Here is a 23176-nt window from a genome sequence, read left to right on the forward strand (position 1 = left end):
GCTTCCTCCGGCTCTATACTGCTGAATGCATTTTGAGTCCAATTGTAGGGTTTTATGTAATAATTTCCACCTGTAATTATCTCTACCTGAGTGTCCTGACAGTAGCTCAAACACGACAAGTCTAAAATAAGACTAAGCAAGCATCCTTTTATCATTCCTTTTGTCTGTTAATAACCAGTGTTCGTCTGCATCTCAGCTCCCTTCACTCAAACAATGGCCCAACTCTACATCCTTCCACTGTGATGAACTTCTGGCTGGTCTCCAAGCCTCCCTACCCTCCCTTCACTGAAGGAAGGGTCCCAGCATCTTGCTTTGATCATGCCATCCCTTACTCCCAGCTATCCACTCTAGGATTTCTATAGTCTGGCCCCTTCACCTCCACTTCACACCCACAGCTGTCCTCCAGGGACTGCACTCCAGCAAACAGGAGGAGAAAACATTTTCTCTTAACACACAACTTTTGGGCCCCTGCTCACTCCATTCCTTTCTAGAATGTCCTTCCATCTTTCCTGTCTCCATTATTAAAATTCTATGCATCTCCTTACTGTTACATACCTCAATAAAAAAGTTTTAAAAAATCTATGCGTCCTCTGAGGACTAGGAGGTTATAGGAACTCTCATCCTGCTGGAAGGAGCGTGAGCAGGAATAGTGCAGTCATGCTGAAGAGTAATCTGACAGTATAAACACATTAAGTATATACACGAGCCTATGATCAGCAACTCTGCTTTTGGAATATAACCCAGAGAAACGTCACAGGGTGCATAAAGGGATATATCTGAGAATATTCACTGCAGTATCACTTGGGGTGAGGGGAGGTTGGTGGTAGGTAACCTGGGTGATGCACACCAGGGAGAACTGAGCAGCAAACCAGATACCACAAACTAGATGTACACACAGCAACAGAGATGGAACCTAAAATGCATCACTCACCATGAGTTTGAGTGGCAAAAATAAGAAACAGAATGATGCAGATTAACACGATACCATTTGCTTAAATTAAAAATACACACACAATACAACTCTACATATTTCACAACTCATACAAACAAAAAAGCATACACACATTAGAATTACTATGGTAAAAGGTGTGAGGATGAAATAAATAATAATTAGTGCGTTAATTAAACAAGGGCAGAGCCTTGCATGAGCACTACTACTGAGGAGCTTGGACTAGCGTATGATTAACAACCCTCTGAACTGAGATGAAAACATTCACACATTGCTTAACCATTCCTTTTGTTTTCTTTTGTTTTTGTTGTTGTTAACAGCTTTAGTGAGATATAAGTCACATTTCATACAATTCATGCATTTTAAATGCACAATTCAGTGGTTTTCAGTATACTGAGTTGTGCAACCATCACTACAATCAATTTTAGATCATTTTTATCACTCCCCCCCAAAAAAAACCCTGTTCTCTTTAGCCATTATCCCAATTTCTGCCCCAACCTGGTCAATTAATAATCAGTCTATTTTCTGCCTCTACGGATGCCTACCCATTCTTCAGGTCCACTCTGATTGTCAGTTCCTCAGGTATCTTTCTTGGTCATTCCATCCAGGGATGCTCTCTCCCTATATATTATTACTAGGGATGTAAGTTAGTATCACTTAAATGGTGCCTGTCCTTCCCTGTTTCATGTTATAAACACTTTTGCACTTGATCTCCTCTGGCAAGCAGCAGGTTCCCGGAGGGCACGGATAGTGCCTTGGCTCTCTCTGCATCATGATTCCTCACAAACAGTAAGTGCTCTATAAATACGTAATGGATGAATTCTCGGACTTTATTTAGCCTGGAATTCAAGTTTATTGGGATCACTTTGAATTTAGATTCCCTTACCCAATTTATAAGTTTATGTCATGTGTACATTTTATAAACCTCTCTTCTCTATCTTCACCGAAGTCATTGATAAAAAAAGGTTGAAAAGGGTGGGACCAAGCACAGATGCCTGGGGCATGTCCCAAGAGCTCTGGCAGTGATCCAGTAACCAATACCCTTTGTGCCCCATGGTTCAATTGCTGGGATCTCTCCTAATTGTGTTGTCTCAGCCCATTTTCTTTCCACAAGAACATCATGAATTATATTGGTAACTTTGGGAAGGGGAGTGAAATGAAATGAGGAACAATGAAGACTTTCTATTTGGTTTGAATGAAAATGTATTCATGAATTACTTGTATAATGAAAAATAATCCCTTTAAAATATTTTATAAAAAGGTTTTATTAAAAAAGTCTTCAAATGCCTTGCCCAAATCAAGACACATAATGCCCACAGCATATCTAAGACCTATATCTCAATCTAGTAATCAAATCAAGAGAAATTTATTTTTATAAAACTCATAATAGCTTCCTAAGTGTTCAACAGTCATCTATTCTAAAATTCCTTCCATGATTTTTCCCATGGATGCACATCACACTCACTAGTCTGTGGTTTCTGAACACAGTGCTTTTTTGCTCTATCTTTGAAAAGGTGGACAAGTTGCCTGATTCACTTTCTAGCACCATGGCCACTTGTCATTTTCTTAAAAATGACCACAGTGGTTCTCAGCTTACCTCTGTAAGGTCACCCCCACCACCCTATCCAGGATATAACTCATCTGGACCTGGAGACCTGAACACATCTAAAGCTACAAGATACTCCCTTTTTGCCTCACCTATATGGCTTCAATTTTCTTTTCCCAGTGTTTATTCTATTTTTTTCTGGTTTGAAGGACATTCTTCCTGATGGAGAAGACAAATGGCAGCTAGGACTTTTGTCCCAATTTCCTGCTGTCCCATTAATATCAAGCCTCCATTGATGAGCACGGGGCCTATCTACTTCTTGTTCTATCTACATCTTGTTTTAAACATTTTCATCTTACAAAAGCCACTTTTGGTGTCTTTTGTAAGCCTCAAGCCATTCTGGACTTCATCCTCCACAGCTCTCCTGAAGAGGAGTCATAGGAATCTGCGCCTCCCCTTCCTATTGCTTTTATGCATCTTTTAAAACCTGAGCTTACGAGGGAATTTCAAGGGCAGTGGCACCTGAAAAAGTTGACTACCTTTTTTTTTTTTAAGTTGGAATTATTCATGATTGTCAAAAGGCACCTCAGGCAAATGGAAGAAGAACTACTACCAGGTGAACTAGAGCTCAGATTATAAAACCACCCAACCAATGAAACTACCTTACATTCTCCTTTGGAACTTCAGCAGCCAAGCTTTTTTAGGCGCAGTATGAGACCCGAGTAAGTCATATTATAAAAAGGGCAATGTTAGAGATACACACAGGGTATTATGGGAGCACAAAGGATTCAGTACTATATTGCTTTTTCAAAAAAGAGTGAGATGAACTAAGTAATAAATTTGTTTTACCTCATCAAGATCTTTGGTCTCTCTGCCCAATTCATCATCATCTTCATCAGAATCAAGCTCTGGTCCAATATAATTCCCAAACTCATCATACAAGTCAGTATCCATGATGCTAAAATTCAAGAAGAGAAATTAGATGCTGGCAATGTAATCAAGGCCTCCATGACGTGGCCCATCCTAGACCATATCCCTTCACACAATCTCCTTTCCAGTTACATCAACCAGCCCGTTCCCCCAAATCCCTGTACTTTCCTCTCCTCTCTTTTCTCCTCATTGTCTGTTCAAATACTCTTCTCCTATTTCTCTTTTTTAACACTAAAAGCATTTTAACTTTATAATAATACCAGAAATTTGCAAAAATAGTACAAATAAATTTTTTTCCTAATTTATCTGAGAATAAGTTGCTGACACAATGTCTAATAGTTCAGAGCAGGAGTTGGCACACTGGCCTGTGCTCAGATCTGACCTGCCAACTGTTTTCATACAGCTTGAAGGCAAGATGTTTTTCATATGTTTAAATTGTTGGAAAAAAATTAAAAGAATAATATTTCATGATACATGAAAATTAGTTACATGAAATTCAAATTTTGGTGTCTATAAAAAGTTTTATTGGAACACAGCCATGCTTATCCTTTTATATTGTCTGAGCTGCTTTCACACTAATAGCAGAGATGAGTACTGCAACTCTTTCAGTGTCTTTCAGTCTCAAACAGTTCCTTGGTCTTTCCTTGATTTTTATGACTCAACACTTTTGAAGATAAAAGCCTAGTGAATGTGTAGACTGACCCGTAATTTGGGTTTGCCCGATGTTTCCTCATGATTAGATTTAGGTTATACATTTTTGGCAAGACTATCACAGAAGCGATGTTGTGTTCTTCACAGTCCATCTCCTATTAGATGGCACATGATTTTAATTGGTCCCATCGGTGCTGATGTTGATTTAATTACTCGGTTATGGTAGTGTCTACCAGGCCTTTCCATTGTAAAGTTACTTGTTTTCTCTTTGTAGTTAATAAGTATTTTGTGGGCTACCTCCACTTCAACTATTTAAATTCTATTCCAAGTAACAGTTCAAATGCCACTGTCTTCAAGCATTCCTAGAGCCTCAATTTCTCACTCTCCAATGCTGCTACAGCCTTCTGTGTCTTTATCAGCATTTAATCCTATTCTGAATGGTAGTTAACTATACTAATTACCCTCACCAACAACTCTACAGCTTGTAAGTAATAAAAAACAGACCAGAGTGTGGGTTCATGGTCAGGGCTCTGAAATTGGAAGACCTAGGTTTGACTTCAAACTTTGTCACTTAATAACTATGTCACTTCAGGTAAGTTACTCACCTCTCCAAGCCTGTTTCAATTGGAAAATAAAATGATTAATTCCCACTGCACAAAGGGTTATGAGAATTAAACAATATAATCTGTGTAAAGAATTTATCACAGTTTCAAGCTCAATAAATGTTAGCTGGCATTATATTTTGGCCTTTCTTGAATACAGGAACCCTGTGTTCTTTGTGCCCACCTGTCAAGGGCCAAGACATAGGTGGGAACTAAACAAATGTTAACAGAACAGAATGTTTAATTTTGGGATACTGATATTTCTTGCATTGCACTAGGCTAATCCCTCCACCTCCCTCAATGCCCCCCCATGAATGCTGATTGTGGGTAAAATAGAGAATAAGAGCACTAATAAGTAAACGTAAATTATGCAAACTTTCATACAAGTGGAGATGCTTTTTACTTTCAAAGAGCTATCACATCTGTGCTCATTTCATTCCCCCAAGACATCCATGAAATGACTGCATATAGTTTTATAGAAGGCTATTCGTGAAACATCCCACCTCATTTCTGCTTCAGGGCCTTTGCACTTACTATTCTCTTCTGAAATGCTCTTCCTTTGGACATGTATACCCTGCGCCTCCATTTCACTGAAGTCTACTAAAATGTAACCATCTCTGAGAATCTTTTCCTTGTCACTCTCAGAAAGCCCCCCTATACCTACACTCCCCAACCCCCACTTTCACTGTTTAATTATTATCACTCCAACTACAGTTCAAGCAAGGGCTTTGCTTTTTTCACTTAGAACGGTGCCTGGCGCAAAACAGAACCTCAGTAAGTATTTATTGAATGAATAAATGAACGCCTCCAACAAGGCACAGAGAAGCTAGTTAATTTCTCCACGGTTGCATAAAACTAGTGAATTTCACTACCAAACTTCACTGCAGCTTCCTACTAAAACGCAGGCTCTCAAAGGAATACAAAGGACGAAGGGAGCTTTGTTGAGAAGGCGTGAAGGCGGCAAAGATGCAAAAAGAAGTGAGAGAGCAGAATGGACAGTGAGACAACGACTCCTGCCCAGGGAAGGGGTTTTATGAATGGACAGTATGGAGGGAACCCCAGAATCTGTGTGTGTGGGTCGGGGCGGGGGGGAAGTTCATTCCCTTTCCCGTTCCACGCCAAAATTTACCCATCTGTAAAGTGAAAGGGGCAGATAGCATTAACATCTCTTCTAAATTTGACATTACTCAATTTCCCATCCCACCGAAGCAACGTTCCCACGCGGTTATCCCGCATCGGCTCACCTCCCGCCTGCTCAGCCAAAAACTCCGAATTCGCCACGGGAGACGGTGCTTCCGCCCCACGCCGCTGCACCGTCTGCGACTGTCGTCCGGAAGGACCCCGGAGACGTCGCGGTCGCGTTTCTGCCCCGGAGGACAGCCCTCTGCCTGAGGACCAGCTCGGAGGAATGCCGGCCGCGGACACATAAACTTACAAGGCAGAGTTGTGGGTCTCCCAGCCAAGGGGTGGGCTACTCCAAAGAAAGTGAGGCTTGAGGAGGCGTGAATCTGATCAGGCGCCTAGGGGCCACCCTGACGGGGGCCTTAGGGCCGGTCACGTGGGCAGGCTGTTGGAGCAGTTGCTGGGCAACCACACAGCGGCAGGGCATGGTCTACGCTGAGCGATCCTGCTCTGGCAATATCTGGGCAGCTCTAAAGAAAGGAAGGAAACCAAGTCCGCGGCTGCTGGGGTGAAGGTCAGGGGGCGGCAGGGTTAGGTGTTCTATTTATTTAATGACTGGGGAGGACTCAGAACTGGACAGGAGCCGGGATACCTGAGTTCAGTTCCTGGCCAGCCCATTCTCTTTCTTCTTGTTCAGCTGGGAAGGGGAGGGCTCCTGGGTTGGTTGTAGACTACCTGCTTCCCTGCCCTAGGGCTGTTGATGATGACTTCGCCACATAATCTAGCTCAATACACTAGGAATCTGAGGTCAAAGGGGTCTCACAGCAAGTAAATGTCTGAGCCAAGACTAGAACCCTTATAGGTGATCTCCCTACAGAACGTGTCAATCAGCCTCAGATATGCGGAAGCTGCAGAAGTACCATGGCAAAACTAAAGACGTGGGGGGGAGGGTGTAGCTCAAGTGGCAGAGACTATGCTTAGCATGCACAGGGGCCTGGGTTCAATCCCCAGTACCTCCTCTAAAAATAAATGAATAGACCTAATTACCTCCCCCAACCAAAATAAAATAAAACATTAAAAAACAAACAAACAAACAAAAAAACTAAAGACGTTGCCCAAGTACCTAAGGACCTGTGCTCCAGCCCTGAGCTGAACAGAGGGATTTGGCAACGGGGATCATTGAGCCCCTTTCTCTGCCACATCTACTTGATTTCCTGCTCAATCATTGCATCTGGTTCCTGGTTAAAGACATTTAACAATGGGTGAAATTTTATCCCTGGGTTCTAAAAGAGTAGGTTACAATGGAGAGGGTGGAGTATAGTTCAGTGGTAGAGTGCATGCTTGGCATGCACAAGGTCCTGGGTTCAATCCCCAATGCCTCCATTAAGAATTTTTTTTTTAAAAGAACACCAATATCTTTATATATAAAGAGTAGGTTACAATAGTTCTGCTTCTGCGTGAGGGCCTCTACCACAACTCACGAAAGAGTGAGCCCATGTGGAAGCATGAAGGGACTGAATTCTGAAATCCAAATGCTTCCTCAGCCAAAGCACCAGTATTAAAACATTTTTAGAGGCAGAATAAAAAAGAATGAAAAATTGCCATTTGCAACAACATGGATGGACCTAGAGGGTATTATGTTTAGATATTATGGGATATTACAAGGTATTATGAGTCAGACAGGTATTATGGTATTATGAATCGTACCATACGATTTCACTTATATGTGGAATCTAAAAATCAACAAATGAACAAGCAAACCAGAAACATTCATAAATACAGAGAACTGGTGGTTGCCAGAGGGGAAGGGAGTAGTGGGATGGGCAAAATAGAGTCAGACAATTAAGAGGCACAAACTTCCAGTTATAAAATAAATAAGCCATGGGATTGTAATATACAGGATAGGGAATATAGTCAATAATATTGTAATAACTATAAATGGTGGCAGATGATAACCAGACATCATGGTGATCATTTCATAATGTATATAACTGTCAAATCACTATGTTGTACACCTGAAACTAATATAACATTATATGTCAATTATACTTCAATTAAAAATATAATTTTACAGGCAGAGAACAAAATTAAGATAGGGATCCAGATTGAAAGTTGAGACTATTCTATTTTCAGTGACAACAAGTCTTAAGCCCTCATTGTGCAACTCAGCTCCCCTCTGTAAAATAGAGAACTAGATTTTTTAACAGCCCCCCAAAATAAGTGACAAGATACCTAGAGTGCTTTGGGATCATTCTGAGGGCTGGCAAAGAACCCAGATGCACCCCCTACCCTGTCCCTGATACTGACCCTCTGCTGACATTCATTCCTTTCTCCTTCCCAGGCACAGGCCATGGAAAGGAATGACATCATTGACTTCAAGGCTTTGGAAAAAGAGCTGCAGGCTGCAATCACTGCTGATGAGAAGTACAAACGGGAGAATGCCGCCAAGTTACGGGCAGTGGAACAGAGGGTGGCTTCCTATGAGGAGTTCAGGTTGGCTTAATGCCATTTTTCTCAGGCTCTCCTGTTATGGTGGACTATAGTGGATAAGAGCATGTGCTTTGGAGTCAGACAATCCTGGGCTCTGTCTTGGCCCTACCCTCTGCTACCTGTGTGATCTTGTACAAGTTATTTAACCTCTCTGAGCCTCTATTCCTCATCTGTAAAAGAGAGTAACCATTGTGATTAAATGAGTTATCACATATAAGATTCTGAGCACATCTGGCATGTGGGAAGTGTTCAAAAGCTGTCAGCCATTGTTGCTGCTGTTTTTATTATTATTGTCATATTGGCCTGCCAACAGATTCAGCCTGTGTCATGAAAGTCCAGCCATCTCATACCTACAGACAGCATTAGGTTCATCCCCTAATCTCTGTCCTTTGCCCACAGGGGTATTGTCCTTGCATCACATCTGAAGCCACTGGAGCGGAAGGACAAGATAGGAGGAAAGAGGACTGTGCCCTGGAACTGTCACACTACTCAGGGAAGGCCCTCCCAGGACGAAACCACTGAAATTTCCCGGGTAGGTGGGGCCCAGCAGGATTCTCTGCCATGAACCTCCAATCCTGTCTCCTTACATTTTCCTTATTTCTCATGTTAGGCCAACAGAGGCAGGTTTCTGCCTCCAGTCTCAGAAAGAAGAGCAACCAGCAGGTGGTGGGGCTGAAACTGGGCAGTACAAGTCAGAAAGGTGGGCTAGGCAGACCCCTTGCAGTCAGTCCTCTGGCTTGCATTCCCAGATCAGATTTGGGTTGCTCTGCCTCCAGGTTCTATAGTATAGAGTACATGATCCTCTGGCAGTGTTAGGAGGGAGATCCAGCATGTCAGATCCTTAATACTCATATTGAGTTCCTGTCTCTCCCCCTGAGGTTTCAAATCATCCTTCAAGCCCTATCAGAGCAAACTCTGACTTAACTCTCGCAGAACAATTCTCTGTCCACATTCATTGGCAGGAAAATCCTGGTACAACTGAGAATCTCAAATCATAGCCTGCGTTCCTTGGGACCCTCCCTCCCCATCCCATCCCCAGTTGCCTTGTCTGAAAATGAGGCCCACAGGGACCACAGCCTTCCCAAGGCTCAGAGAGTGGTACCAGAGCTTAGATGAAAACCCACAGGCTCCCCTCACTGTCACTGTCACAGAGCAGCTGGAAGCGCTCTGGACTCCCCTTTCCTCCCTTTGTGATCCAGGAGAAAACGTTCCCCCAGCCTGAGACCTCGGCTGAGTTCTACCGTGACTGGCGGCGATACCTGCGGAGTGGGCCAGAGCGCTACCAGGCCCTGCTGCAGCTCGGGGGTCCAAAGCTGCGCCTTCTCTTCCAGGTGGATGTGGGGTTTGGACTTCTTGGGGAGATGCTGGTGGCACTGGCCAATCACGTGAGACCAGCTGACCGGTGGGTGGTGCTGGGGGTCCTGCGCAGCCTGGCCAGCACCGGACGCTTCAACCTGAACCTGAGCCTGATGAGCCATGCAGAGAGAGAGAGCTGCAGAGCCTTGTTTCAGAAACTGCAGGCCATGGGCGCCCCCAGCTCAGAGGAGCGGGATCTGGAGGAGCAGCCTGGTGGGCTCCAGGAGGTGGAGAGTCTCCTCCAAGAGCTGCTTAGGTTGTACCAGGTGGACTGAGGGGACTAGTTACCTGCAGAGCCCCCTAGTGGTCATTGGTGGCATTTTTTTGGTGGTTGTCCTGGGGGCTCTGCAGGGCAGTAATGAGAAGCCCACACCTGATTCCCTTCGAGACTTGGAATTTTCACAGCAAAAGCAGGCACTGAATCTCCCCCTCTCCTCCAACTTCTTGTGGGGCTCTGTATTCTGAACTATGTAGGTCCACAGGATGGTCAAGGGCCCAAGAAGTTGAAAGAGTTTTGCTTCCCGCCCTCAGAGTCGGCCAATCCTCTAGCCCATGGCTCTGAGAGATGGGTGTGCACCTAACCAAATGCTGGCGACACCAGTTACAGACTTCAGTCAAAAAAAAGGAAAAATAAAATCGTTAACCTTCCATAGTCAACAAACTCTGATCTCCTCAGCTCTTAACAAGAGTATTTATAACCTAAACCCAATGAATGAACATTTAATTGGCAAGCAATCAAATGCTACTTCATTCCATGTGCAGTGTTTTTCCCCAGGGGCCGAGTTCCAGTGCAGGTTGGGCCTGAAAGCCCCAAGCCATCAGCTCAGGTCTGGTCAGTCTCCCAGACTTCTTAAGATGGCCCGGTGTGCAGGTGGGAGTGTTTCCTTCAACTGCTGAGTTAACCAAAGGGAAGGCCTTTCCACCAGGCAGGAAGGACAGAGCCTGGAGCAGAGAGACAGAGATTTCCCTGTCCCACCACCTGAACCCTTCTCATTCCAGATTCCCCTGACCCATTCTTGGGTGAGTCAGTGTTCTAGAAAGGGAAGAGAGGGCCAGGTTCTAGAATGGTTTTCCCTCAAGATCATGTCTGGAACATTAGAAGGGCATCTTGTACATCAAGTGGGAATAAATTGCCTTGTCTGTGGCAGCTTCCTCTGCAAATTGCGGCTTCTTTTCTTGGCTGCTTAATCCTTCCTTCATATAGATGCCTCCTCCCAGTAGTGATTTCTAGAAGCCCCATAGGCCTTTAGTGCCTTGATTTAGCCCCACTCCCTCAGACCCTTCCCTTGCACGGCCATGAACCTGGCCCACACCACCGTGCTCCTGTGGGTGTGGGGGAGTCTCCAGGCCTTTGAAATCGTGGAGAAGGAGAATATTTTTCAGAGGACCCCCTGCCCAGCTTTCCTGATGTTTGACAATGCAGCCTACCTGGCCGACATGAGCTTTGAGCTTCCCTGCCACTGCAAGCCCGAGGAGGTGTCTGCTGTCGTCTGGTACTATCAGAAGCACCTCGGAAGCAGCCACACCAAAGTGCTGACAGACTTCGATGGGCGGGTGCTGACAGAAGCAGCCCAGGTGCGCGTGGGCAGCGACATGCTGGTCCGCTTCAGCATCCGCATGTTCAGCCTGCTGGTCTTCCGGGCCCAGCCCGAGGACTCAGGCTTGTATTTCTGCGGCACCCGCAAGGGGGACTACTTTTATGCCTTCGACGTGGACATCCAGAGCAGTGAGGGAATGGTGGCCACCTTCAAGGACCAAGGCCAGGAGCCCTTTGCCGATGAGTACCACGGGAGCCTCCATGTCTTCACCACCTTCTGGGAGTGGACTCCCTGCGACCGCTGTGGGGTGCGTGGGGAGCAGTGGCGCATTGGCCTGTGCTACCTGCAGAGCCCAGACCTCTCCCCACGCTACCGCAAGACACGAAGTGACGTGGTGTCCTGTGGTTCGCAGGCTGTGCCGAGAAAGCTTCGGGCCAAGGCCAGTGACCATACCCCTGAGCTGCTCGTTCAGAGCTGCGTGGTCCCCTGCGAGAATAAGAAGAAGATCCAGGAGGGCGTGATGGCCATTATCAACTATGTGTCCAAAGTGGGCAGCCGGCCCTGGGTGCCCCAGGTGCCCATTCAGTTCCACCAGCAGAGGCTGGGCCATGGACTCATCATCTCCTGTCCGGGGGCCCGGCCAGAGCATGCCGTGGCCTGGGACAAGGACCACCAGTACCTCTACCGCACGCAGTACCTGAAGGGCGTCAACCGGTCCATGAGGGTGTTCATTGACCACGGCAACCATCTCCACATCCGCTTCACCCAGCTGGGAGACCGGGGCATCTACTACTGCTGGCGGCAAGGGGTGCGCATTGCTGGGTTCCGACTGGGCGTGACATCTCGAGGCCGCTACCCCGTCTCACTTTCTGACCCCGAGACTCGCGCCGCCGTGGTGCTCACCCTGATAGGTTACTTGCTCATCACGTTCATCTTTGTCACCATTCACCTCTGTCGTTGCTGCTGTTACTTATTGCGCTGTTGTCCCAACTTCTCCCTCTAGGCTCTCTCTTGCCCAGTTGTGCTTAAATGTGTTTGTTAAAAGATACCAGATGCCTCTGGGTGATCATCTTCGGCTGGGACATGTGGCAAGGGCATGTGGACAAGGTTGTCAGCTATAACCTGCTTCCCTTTTTCATGAGTGAGTCTGGGACAGGATATGAGAAATGGGGAAGCCTGAGGCAGGTGGGAGATGGGGGACTGAGGCCGGGATGGAAGTAGCTAGGATGTACATGTCTTCTGATTTTACACTCAGAGAAGGGAGAAGTGAACTTAATGTTTATCAAATGGCCTATTTGGTGTTGAACAGTGTTTGAGGTCCTTTATTTTCTTGTCCTCAAAGATTGCCAAGTGAACAATGGTTGAATTGGGGGTAGCAGAGAGAGGAAGAAGAGAGTCAGGGTACCTAGTATATATCCTCTTTGCCTTCCTCCCCAGCCTTGTCCTGGGACTGGCAGGTAGAAACAGTAGGTTGGGGAATAAAGGCAGAAACTAGAACAGGGGGAATGGGTGAGGAAAGTGGAGATTGAATTGAGGGTTTTCCTAAGACACTGCACCCAGCCTGGGGGCTGGGGGTGAGAAGAGAGGCAGGAACCAAAGGCAGGGGGAGGGGCACCAGGGCTGCAGGGCCGAGCAGAGTTGGAGGTGGGATTTGTCATGTGGCTGCTGCTGAAGGAGCCTGGGGTTCCAAGATGATCAGTGATAAGAAGCAAGTCATGTCTTGTCCAAGGCTGCTTTCTGCCCCCTTCCCGCAGCCCCATCCTCTACCAAACAGATCAGAGTCCACTCTGGGGAAGGCCACAGCAATTGTCTTTATTTATGTCAGTGACTACAGGCAGCAGCAGTGCCCTGAAGATTAGCAGAGTGGGTGGCAGGAGGGAGTGGGGGAAGGACACCCAGTCTTGGAAAGAGTGAGGGACTCCTACTTCTCCCTCCCTCTAGCCCCAGAGGGGAGAGGGGGACCCTGTAGGGGGCCTTCTGAGCCCCACTTGTGGGCACCGATGATCTCGCACCCACCAGTCTTTTGGTGGACAGCAGAACAAGTGCCCTGCCCCAAGCTGTCCTGCCTCCAGGCTTCAGGAACACAAACCATTGTCTTCACTCTGCATGTGTCTCTCATCCAATTATAAAATAGGATGCTACCTAAAACATGGGAGTGCGTTTGGTATTTGAGTAAGAGGGGCCCACAGGGGCCTTGGCTTAGGGAAGAGCAGCAGGCACTGTGGAAAGGAGAGGGTCAGGCGCGCAGCAGAGGCTCAGCCAGCAGTGTTTGCTGGGGTCGGGAGGCGGCAGCTGCAGGGGCTGACAGGCCTGGGTGGACAGAGATTACACAGCAAGGAAGGGGCCTTTAGAACTGGGACAAAGTGGGCCTTGCCCCCTTGGACAGCAGCCTCTTCCTTTCCTGTTTCAGCATCTTTAAGAGGATGAGACACTTTCTTGATTCCCACGATCCAGAGGCCAAATGTAACTGCTCACGCACAGCCCCCCAACTCTGATGTCTAGCATCATCCCAACTACCTTCTCCACCATCTCTACCTGCCCCACCTCCAGCCTGTATGGGGGGAGTCCTCCTGGGCTTGACCTCTCTGTACCCACACCTAGGGGCCAGGACCCCCTCTACTCCTCCCCAGCACCCCTTCCCTTACCACTTACACTATAGTTCGCCCAAGTGCTGAGAACCAAGCTCCCATGGGCCCACAGCCTGCCCACGTGGCTGCTCAGTGGGGCTGAGACACTTGAACCATCACTCAGGAGGCTCCTCTTCGATTTGGGCAGGCCAGGAATTCTGTCTGGTGACTACTCCAGGTGGCAGGGTAGCCCCACCCACCCGCAGGCTGGTCAGGGTTAGTCTAGAAGAATAAGCCTCTGGCCAGGGCCTCCGTGCCTGTGAGGACTTCCCCTTCCTGTCTCAGAGTCCTGGTTTTCCTCCAGCAGCCCGAGGAAACTCAAAGGCCCAGTTCCCAGATACCCCCAGACACCTCAGGCTCTGGCAACAGTTGCCATGACAACAGGGATTCGGGAGATGGAGGGTGATTTATTAGGTCTCCCTGCCCTCCCCAACTTCTCTCTTCCCTCCCAATTCTAACCCAAGCTGCTGGCCATGCCCCTCCCAGCCGCCCCTTCGGGGTGAGTGCCCTGTTAGTTGGACTTGCTGGGTACGGGGTGGGTGCTGTCTGGCAGACTTAATGCTGATGGAGCCTAGGGCAACAAGCTGGTATAGAGATAGAGAGGGAAGAGGAGCAGCTGCGGGGGTGGGAACTCAAGTCTGGGGAACACAGCTAGTAGAGGAGGGGCAACTACCCCGACTCCTGCTGCAGGCTCCTCATACTGTGACTGGGTGGGTCCTGCCTCACATCACGTCCTTGTGCTCCTGCTTGGACTCCTTAATGACCTGCAGGGGACAGAGAAGCTGCCACAGTTAGGAGCTCACACAGATTCCAAGTCTACCACTGCTAGGCTATGTGACCTTGGACAAGTCCCCAGCCTTCCTGGGTCATCTTTTCTAGGGTAGTAGCCAGAAGACGCCCATGCAGCAGTCAGAGAGGAAGATGAAGTAACACTGGTAAGCACCTAGCACTGTGCGTGGCACGTGGTGAGCTGATGACATAAGATTAGCTAGTACTGTTGCTGGTGGGATGGGGAGGGGGCCATGCCTAGTCCCCTCTTCCCAATCTTCTGGCAAGTTCCTTTCACTAAGCTGAAGTTGAAAGTTGGGAGTGAAAGCTGCTAACTATAATTTTCTTTCTCTCTCCCCCAGGCCTGGTGTTGGGGGTGAGAAAGGGAAAAAGCCAGAATCAGGACCCCATCCAGTGACCTAGGCACCCAGGCTCCCCTTAAAACTGCCAGTGGAGGGGCTGGGGTAGTAAATTACATTTGGGTTCTTTCTGTCTTCCAGAGCCTCCCCAGGGAGCTCTTGTGAGTTATTGGGGCCCTTCCATGTGCCAGTCCAGGCTTTCTTCCTGAGCCTGAAGGGACCAGAATCTGAGGTCTGCCCTCCTCACCTCTCCATCCCGCATCTCCACGGTCTTCACCACGATGTTCCTCTTGAGGTGGCCTTCTGACACGGACTTGGTGTCCAGGCTGGTTTCTGCAGGTGTGAAGAGAGGAGGCCTCCGTGAGCTCTCAGGGCACTAGACATCCTCTCCCACCCCCGGTTTCCCCATAAAACCCCCAATCACGAGTCCAAAAGCCTATCCAACACAGCAGAGAGGGCCTAGTTTTTCCAAAGGGGCTGGTGACCTCCTAAATCTCCACCATGCTAGGCAAGTCCTGGCCGCTCCGTCCAGTGCTCTGCTCACTTTGCTGGCCTGGCTGCCTTTTAGTCCCTCTGCAAGCCCTTGCCTGGCTTCCTGACAACCCAGTGCCATGCCAAGGAACGAACACGTGGGCTCTGAAGTCAGGCAGGTCAGAGCTTGAGTCCCAACTCAGCCACACGACTGTGGGCAAGTTGATTTACTTCTTCCAGCCTCAGTTTCCCCATCTGCAAAATGGAGATGCTGGTATCTACCTCCCGAGGTGAGAGTGAGGAGTCAGTTCACTGTGATAGTGTGTGCTAAGCGACTGGCACATATTAGTGCTCAGTACATGTGGGTCCCCTCCCCATTCCTACTTCTCTCTGCCACTTCTCTGGGCCCTAGTGACCCTTTACTGTCTGGCAGTTGGCAGTGTTGCCTCTACCTGGTCTGCCTTCTGATGCTGAACTAAGCCCTGACACATGCATAGCTAGTGTTCCTAAATTTCTAGCCCAGAATTTTTCTCCTTAGCTAAGAATCATGTGAGGGCCACATATGAGTAAGAAGTAATTTAGATTTTCCCCTCCTCAGAGAGAAAAATATAACATGTCACACTCACTAATATATAAAATTAAGAGCAGGGAACATAAAATTTTATTCACTCCAAGAGGAAATAATCCTCTGGGCTGAATCAGCACTGAGCTGAACAAGGGAGTCTCAGGGAAAGAAGAATCATAGGGCACAGTGAGACCCTAGGAACCCTCCCAGTGGTGGGGAAGAGCGGAGGCAGAGGCTGGTGTTTGCTCAGAGGCCCCAGAGCATCCCATCTGAGCACCCGAGGACTTACCACCTTGAACACCAGCCAGCTCTGCTACCTTAAGCTACATTTACCCTGTGCCAGGTCCAGGGCTGGGCGCTGAGGTTGCTGGGGAAATGACACAGGCTTGGCCCTTTAGAGAAACCTAGGAGGGGGGAGCCCAAGAGGATGGGGAAAATGGGCTTGGTGAGGCTCGCCCCCTGTCAAGCTGAGAAAAGCACAATGTCTAAGAGGCAGGCAGCTAACCGAGAGCCGGCGGGGCTCCGTTTACAATCTGGTGAGCCTGTATTGGTATAACTTGTATTGTGAGGCTTTTGAGATGTCTTGTGACCTTGTGACCTTCCCCTTCTTTGGTGCTTTTGCCCCCTGTAGTGACAAGCAGTTAAGAAAACACAAACATCAAACACTCGGATGGGTAGAGCTTGCTCAGGGATCTGCGGACAGGACAGAGGTTAAGACCCTCACCCAGATTTACAGTGGAACAGGGAGCGGGGGTGGGGGGTGGGACACAGGGCAGAGCAGGACAGGAGTGGCCGCAGGCCTCACCTGCATGCCCTGGGGTGGTGTGTTCTGCCTAGAAGTTCTGTGGTAAATCATGAAGGCCCCCAAGGAGAGCCCCAGACCCCTTTGCCCTAGTCCTCGGCCCCAGGCCAGAGCCACAACCGACAGGCTCGGGGGAAAGGGCAGGAATCCAACACTCTGCCCACAGGCCCTGCTCTACTGACCTCGGATCTGCAGGTTGGAGAAGGTCTGCACAGGAATGGTGATGCTGAAAGACAGCAGAGGGAGAGAGGTGACCAGGCTGCCCGAGGACATCCCCAGGCCAAGTCCTGGTCTAGGGTCATCATGATAGCCTCAAACCCTTTTCCTTGGCAGGAAAGGCCAACCCCATGTCTTAGCTTCCCCAGCAGCCAGCACAATCTCTGGAGCTATCTGTGAGGGGAACATCTCTAATCAAAGGGAAGTGTATGCTCCTAGGATGTGGGGGAGGGAGTAGAGGTGGGGGTGGAGAGGCAGGAGTGGCAAAGAGAGTTCCTAGGAGGCAGAATAGACTCGACAGGGGAAAAAAAGTCTGATCTTTGTTGGTGAGCCTCTTAATTTGGGAGGTGACCCAAGTCCTCACCCTGGGACCTAATCCATATCAGTTGAACTGAATCCACTCATTCATTCCTCAGACATTTACTGAATACCAATTGTGTGTTAGGCAAGTGCTGCACTGGCCACTTGGATAGGAGGGGGCTGGACGCAGGGCTGAGTAAGACAGTCCCTGAAGGGAGCAAGGCGACTCTAGGGAGAGGCCTCACCGGTTCTCCTCGCCCTCCAGCAACTTCCTGTAGGTGGCGATCTCGATGTCCAGGGCCAGTTTGACATTCAGCAGGTCCTGGTACTCCTGCAGGTGGCGGGCCATCTCGTCCTTGAGACTCTGCCCCTCCTCCTCCAGCCGGGCCAGCGCCTCCTGGTAATTCACCGCCTCTCGCACGTGACGCTCCTCCTGCTCACGCATCTGCCTCTCCAGGGACTCGTTCTGTGGGTGGAGCCGGCCAGTCTGGAGGCCCCACTCCTGCCCTGCCCCCGTCGCGTCTGAGTGACTTTTCAGAGCCCCGCGCCCCGCCCTGGTCCCAGCCCCTGGCTTTTCTCCAGCATCTACGGTTGGTTGCAGGTCTCCTCCTCCGGTTCGGCAGCCTCAGCTCTCCAACCCCGTCCCCGTGCCCGCACTCACCGTGCCGCGCAAGGATTCCAGGTCGCAGGTCAAGGCCTGCAGCTGGCGCCGATAGTCGTTGGCTTCGTGCTTGGCCTGGCGGAGCAGCTCCGCGTTGCGGGCAGCGGCGTCAGTCAGGTCCGCAAACTGGATAGGGAGAGGGCCTTATGCTGAGGGGCGGGCTGGGACTGCGTATCGCCGGAGCTGTGTGAGCCCATGGGAAGGCACGGGAAATCGGGGGGGGGGGGACTCCGGGGTTGTCCAGCTCACCCCAGACCATTGGCCCCGGGTAGGATTATTCCCAGCGACTATGGCCCACGGATAGGGGACACAGAAGCCACTGCTATGTCTCCAGCACCTAGCACAGTGCCTGGGCAGGGAATGAATGAACAGTGTTTGCCACAGAATCCAGAATCTCCAGCCCTGGCAGCTTCATCTACAGGACTGAACCCTGTCCTCCCCCACCATACACAGGGGCTTCTGGTGAGCAGAGGCCTGGGTTCCAATAGCCCTCCATCCCCCAGCTTGCAGTCAAGCCTTAACAGCTCCATCACGCCTTGACCTACTCAGAACCATCATTAGCTTCTGCCATTTACACTCCTCAGCTCCATGCTCTGGGCCAGGATCTCTGGGCCGCCAACTCTCTGTGCTTTTTGGCCTCTATTCAGGCTCTGTCCTGCACTCTGAATGCCCCTTGCCTCTTCTCTTTATGTTCACAGTCTGCCAGTCCTGCCTGGCCCAGTGCCCTCCCTTCTATGATATTCTCCCTGCCCCCACACCACATATAAACTCTGCCCTACAGTGTTCTCCGTAGACATCATATTTGGGTGGCATCACTTCTCCCTGGTCAGACATGTCTCTGTATCCTAGGAAGTGCCTGGCATGCAGTAGATACTCAATGACCTAGGACATAGATGGCAGAGGCATCAAGAATGTAGGCTCCCAAATGAGATAGCTAGGATTGGAAATTCAGCTCTACTGCTTAGGAGCAGTGTGACTCTGGGCAAATTAGTTAACCTTTCTGGACTTCATTTCAATCATCTATCAAAGAACAATACCTACGTCATAGTAAGATAATCTATGCAAAGCACAGGGCCTAATACACAACAGTGTTGGCTAACAGTAATAGTAGCAATAATATTCCTACTAATAAGTACTTATTGGAAGTAATAGTGCCTGTGTGACCCTGGGCAAGTCATTTCAGTTTTCTGGTGAAGGTCAGTCACTCAGAGGGGATCCTCGCCCAGCTTTCTCCACTCCCCTCCGCCAGTTCTTTTGTATGGAGCCAGGAGAGCTGCCTGGAGCAGGCATGGTGGCCCATAGTTAGAGCTACCTTGGACCGGTACCACTCCTCTGCCTCATGCATGTTGCTGGAAGCCACTGCCTCGTACTGCGTGCGGATCTCTCTCAGGGCTGCTGTGAGATCGGGCTTGGCCACATCCATCTCCACATGGACCTGCTGCTGAGCCAGCTGCTCCTGGAGCTCCCGCACCTCCTGGCCAGGGTGAGAGAAGGGATTCCAAGGCTCAGGGACCAGGCTGCAACTGGGGTTTCCCCATAGCATCATGCCCTCTTCTGCCTGCCCCTCAGACACAGACATTGACTAAGGGAAATGGGGCATTCCTAGTTGGAGGAAGTGGCATGGCCCAGGCTAGAGGAGGCAGAGGGTAGTTTGGGGGCTTCATGGTGTCCTCCCCCCAGGTCCAGAAGGCAGGAGCACTGAAATTGTATCTTTGTTCTCATGGGACAGGGACAGTCCCTGTGTTGTGGGTGTGCCTGCGGGTTCCCAGTTTCCATGAGGTCATAGATTCTGAATCCATAAATCTGAAGTCACAGCTCAGTGGGGTCTTTTTGTAATGAATGGCTCTCATTTAAATGGAGACAGATGGCAGAGGGGTTGGAGTCAGAGACTAACTATGTGACCTTAGCAAGTTCTTTAACCTCTCTGGGCTTCAGTGTCCTCCTCTGTGAAAAGGCGATAACGCAGGAAGGGTTCCTATCTCATGGGCTGTAGTGAAGAGAAATATGGGGCAATAAGGTCTGTTGTAATTCTCAGTAAGTCGAGTGTGCGTCTTGTGTGCATTTTACCAGGGGCTGAGGATGCTTTCTTACCTGTCTCTATCTGTCTTCCCTAGTCTCTCCCTGACACTCTCTCTCGTTTTCTTTCTTTCTCTTCAATCTGTTTCTTTCTCTCTGGCTCTGAATATCTCTCCATCTCTGAATATCTCTCAGTCTCAGTCTCTCTGTCTCTTTCCCTCAATTCCAATTTCTGTGTTGGCCTTTCTTCCATCTGCCCCAGCCTTACCTCCTCATGGATCTTCCTCAAGAACCGGATTTCCTCCTCCAGAGACTCAGTCTTCCTCTCCAGATCCAGACGGGATAGGGTGGCTTCATCTGCCTCCTGGAGTAGAGAGGGGGCAGAGGGCCACTCTGACCCCACTCCCTAGTCTTATCTAATCCCTCCTTTTGTGGCAGAGGGGAGCAGCACATTGCTCTGGAGGGCTGGACTTCAGAGCTGTGTTTGGGTGGGCTGCCATCAACCCCTTCCCCACTCCCCAGCCCCTCCCCACCGCCCTGACCTGTCGATAGGCAGCCAGGTTGTTCTCGGCCTCCAGCCTCAGGTTGGTTTCATCCTGGAGCCTGGGGTAAGGGGACACATTCCTGGGTCCAGGTTCTTCTGAGGACTTTTGGACACCTACCCTAGAGGAGGCTGCCAGAGGGACCCCCCGCCCGACAACCCAGAACCAGTGGAGTGGCAGGAGGAGTGAAGGGCCAAAGGATCCTAGACAGAGCCTTGGCCAGGAGGGTGAGCAGGCAAGGGCTTTTGCTTTAACTCATTACCTAAGGTGCCTTATCAGGGTTGGTGCACCTGCTTCTGCTCACACAGGCGCTTCCACCAACGTATACTCACTGCTGCACGCACACATACGCACACACACATCCTCCCACACTTGAGGGCACCCACACATGCCCTGCCAACTCAGCAGAGACTGTGCCCTGGGGTTTCCTCTGACCTATGGAAAAGAGTTTTATGAAGATCTCTACTTCACAGCTGAGCAAGTGTAAGTGCCTTAACCGGGGTCATAAGCTGGCAACAGGCAGAGTCACCTGTGTTCTGAAGCCAGGACGCGGCCTTCCTGCTCTATCCCGTACTTCCTTTCCCCTCTGAGCCCAGTCCTCCTAGTGCACAATCTTCCCTTCCAATTCCTTCTCGGTACACACCCGGGCTCAGAATAGGTGCGCACCCCGCCCACAGTCACAAGGCCCCACGGTGAATGAGAAACCAGAGACCCTGCCTGCTGGGGTCCCTGACTCTCCTGCACAGCTTTCCCCAGGTGAGAGTACCTGGCTCCCAGGCAGAAGGTCTTTGAGAGTTAGATTCCTGAGACTCTGGGGCCTCCTCCCAGGCCCCCCACCATCTTTGGAAGCAAAGACAGCCCTCCCCTCCCAGAGATGGGGAATCCCATGGGCAAGGAGGCCAAGCCCCTGCTCGAGACCCTGCAGGCCTGCAGGTGATCCCTCTTGGGGGCTCAGTCCTCCCTTTTCACGAAGGCCCCTCCACAACCCCCTCCTCACTTCTGCCTCAGGGTGCCCAGGTCCTGTGCCAGATTGTCCCTCTCCACCTCGAGCCGGGCGCTGTTGGCAGTGAGTTGATCCAGCCGCAGCCGCAGCTCACGCAGCTCTGCCTGGTAGACGTCGGCCAGCTTGGTGGGCTCCTTGGCCCGCAGCTGGTTCAGCTCGGCAGCCAGCGCCTTGTTCTGCTGTTCCAGGAAGCGCACCTTCTCAATGTAGCTGGCAAAGCGGTCATTGAGCTCCATCATTTCTGCTCGCTCACTGGCCCGGGTCTCCTTGAAGCCGGCGTTGAGTGCCCCGCCCAGGGAGAAGTCCACCCTGGCCGGCAGTGGAGGTGGCATTCGAGCCAGGGACAGGCGGGTGCCAGGACCCAGGCGGCGGCCCCCCACCACCATCTCTGAGGAGGAGACATAGGAGCGGCGAGCAGATGAGGTGACCCGTCTCCTCTCCATTGTGGCCTGGCTCTGCCCGCTCCTGGGATGTGCAGGCTTTATGGAGGAGTGGGCCGGCCTGGCATGGCCCAGGATGCCCCCGGCAACGCCCCCTGGCATAGTCTGAGGAGGTGGGGCTGGGCTGTGGCCCAGCCATGGGGAGAGCTCCTCTCACCCCATCGAGGTCACTGTGCCCAGAGGCAGGGCCTCCTGGGCACGCCAGCCCCGGCCTGGCTACAGACATGGGTACTAGTAGGCAGTGCCTGGGGCAGATGCTAAGTCTGGGGCTCTGACCACTGGGCAAGGAGACCCTTTCTCTAGGAAGGTGGGTCAAGGAAGGGCTGGACCAGATGACCTCTGACCTGCCTTCTAACTCTTAGATCCCATGACCCAGGCCTTCCTCACTCAGCATTCTCCTTTGAGAGCCTGCTAGATGCTGGGAATTTGGCGAAGAACAAGTCTGTTCTGAACCCTCAAGGAACAGCCTATGTTACAGTTTCCTTCCAGCCTCATTCCCAACAGATTCCCAGAGACCTCCCCTCTGAATACAGGCATCCAGCATTCCTGCTTTCTCTCTGTTCCCTGGAGTTGTGGGGCTGTGGGTTGTAATTAGAACCAGCCCTTTGTCTGAAGGGTCAATTAAGGCCTCTATCTAGCAGTGGAGGGGATGATGGAAGGAACATGGGGCCCTTGATAGGAAAGAGGGGGCCGGTGCTGCCCTCCCTGGTCCTCTCCTTGGGCCACTCTTAATCCCTGGCCTCAGCCCCACTGTGCTCACCCCTTCCTTGCTCAGCCTCCCTGCACCCCCACCCAGATCCCAGGCCTTGACAGCTCCACAAAGCAGTTACGAATGAGCTGGCTGTCCTGACTTCCATCTTTGTTCCTGTAACACCCTGTTTCCCTGGCCACCCCTCACCTCACTCTCATGCTGGAGATTTATTTCCTTCGAGTTCCCACATACCAGGCTGAGAAGCTGGGAAAGGTCTCTGGGGAGGGGTAAGTTTGGGAACCTAGGAGCCAGTGGGTCCAAACTGGGAGCCTGGGGCCTGAGCCCTGTTGCTCCTTGAGATTTCAGATCCACTCACCCTTTCTATCTGGTCCTGCAGGGTCAGCATCCTGCCTGGGCCCCTCACCCGTCTGTGTCCCTGGACTTCTGGGAAGTGGCAGCCTTCCTCTCCCTGCCCCCACCCCTGCCCACTGCCCATGCCTGGGCCGCTGAGCCCTTTTCCCGGGCACTTGC

General features: G+C 50.4%; 4 protein-coding genes across 6 annotated transcripts in view; 2 read left to right on the forward strand and 2 right to left on the reverse strand.

The window, feature by feature from the left end:
• Positions 1-6000, reverse strand: part of EFTUD2 (elongation factor Tu GTP binding domain containing 2) — a 34501-nt gene extending 28501 nt beyond the window's left edge. The window contains exons 1-2 of the mRNA XM_032457378.1: positions 5923-6000; positions 3345-3453 (exon numbers count right to left, since the gene is read on the reverse strand). Coding sequence (XP_032313269.1) covers positions 3345-3449 — 105 coding nt within the window. The 5' untranslated portion in view covers positions 3450-3453; positions 5923-6000. The remainder of the gene's footprint in view (positions 1-3344; positions 3454-5922) is intronic.
• Positions 6001-6241: 241 nt separating this feature from the next.
• Positions 6242-10869, forward strand: CCDC103 (coiled-coil domain containing 103). Its single transcript, XM_006173102.3, has 4 exons — positions 6242-6374; positions 8142-8293; positions 8690-8822; positions 9490-10869. The coding sequence occupies exons 2-4, from the start codon at positions 8151-8153 to the stop codon at positions 9919-9921; spliced, it is 708 nt and encodes a 235-aa protein (XP_006173164.1). The 5' UTR covers positions 6242-6374; positions 8142-8150; the 3' UTR covers positions 9922-10869.
• On the forward strand, positions 10744-12840 carry FAM187A (family with sequence similarity 187 member A). The gene has a single exon (XM_006173116.3). The coding sequence runs from the start codon at positions 10943-10945 to the stop codon at positions 12185-12187; it is 1245 nt and encodes a 414-aa protein (XP_006173178.2). The 5' UTR covers positions 10744-10942; the 3' UTR covers positions 12188-12840.
• A 130-nt stretch (positions 12841-12970) lies between these two features.
• Positions 12971-21976, reverse strand: GFAP (glial fibrillary acidic protein). Of its 3 annotated transcripts, XM_014554747.2 has the most exons (10): positions 21509-21976; positions 20512-20572; positions 20238-20333; positions 19266-19427; positions 17954-18079; positions 17538-17758; positions 16959-17002; positions 16480-16599; positions 15186-15271; positions 12978-14575 (listed from the first exon to the last, which is right to left on the reverse strand). In XM_014554747.2, the coding sequence occupies exons 1-10, from the start codon at positions 21955-21957 to the stop codon at positions 14534-14536; spliced, it is 1407 nt and encodes a 468-aa protein (XP_014410233.2). In that variant the 5' UTR covers positions 21958-21976; the 3' UTR covers positions 12978-14533. The 3 variants fall into 3 exon arrangements, with proteins under 3 accessions (XP_032313270.1, XP_014410233.2, XP_032313271.1); XM_032457379.1 differs by lacking the exon at positions 16480-16599 and having other exon boundaries at positions 12971-14575; positions 21509-21975; XM_032457380.1 differs by lacking the exons at positions 16480-16599; positions 16959-17002.
• Between the last annotated feature and the right edge of the window lie 1200 nt (positions 21977-23176).

Source organism: Camelus ferus, chromosome 16, assembly GCF_009834535.1.
Source record: "Camelus ferus isolate YT-003-E chromosome 16, BCGSAC_Cfer_1.0, whole genome shotgun sequence".
Taxonomy (NCBI): domain Eukaryota; kingdom Metazoa; phylum Chordata; class Mammalia; order Artiodactyla; family Camelidae; genus Camelus; species Camelus ferus.

Excerpts from the sequence above, each read along its gene's own strand:
- FAM187A (XM_006173116.3), top strand. The coding sequence starts at position 10,943 with ATGAACCTGGCCCACACCACCGTGCTCCTGTGGGTGTGGGGGAGTCTC.
- GFAP (XM_014554747.2), bottom strand. The coding sequence starts at position 21,957 with ATGGAGAGGAGACGGGTCACCTCATCTGCTCGCCGCTCCTATGTCTCC. Across the intron at positions 17,759-17,953 it reads TGGAATCCTTGCGCGGCACG|AACGAGTCCCTGGAGAGGCA; the intron begins GTGAGTGCGGGC and ends CTCCACCCACAG. Across the intron at positions 16,600-16,958 it reads CTCCAACCTGCAGATCCGAG|GGGGCAAAAGCACCAAAGAA; the intron begins GTCAGTAGAGCA and ends TTGTCACTACAG.
- CCDC103 (XM_006173102.3), top strand. The coding sequence starts at position 8,151 with ATGGAAAGGAATGACATCATTGACTTCAAGGCTTTGGAAAAAGAGCTG. Across the intron at positions 8,294-8,689 it reads GCTTCCTATGAGGAGTTCAG|GGGTATTGTCCTTGCATCAC; the intron begins GTTGGCTTAATG and ends CTTTGCCCACAG. Across the intron at positions 8,823-9,489 it reads AAACCACTGAAATTTCCCGG|GAGAAAACGTTCCCCCAGCC; the intron begins GTAGGTGGGGCC and ends TTTGTGATCCAG.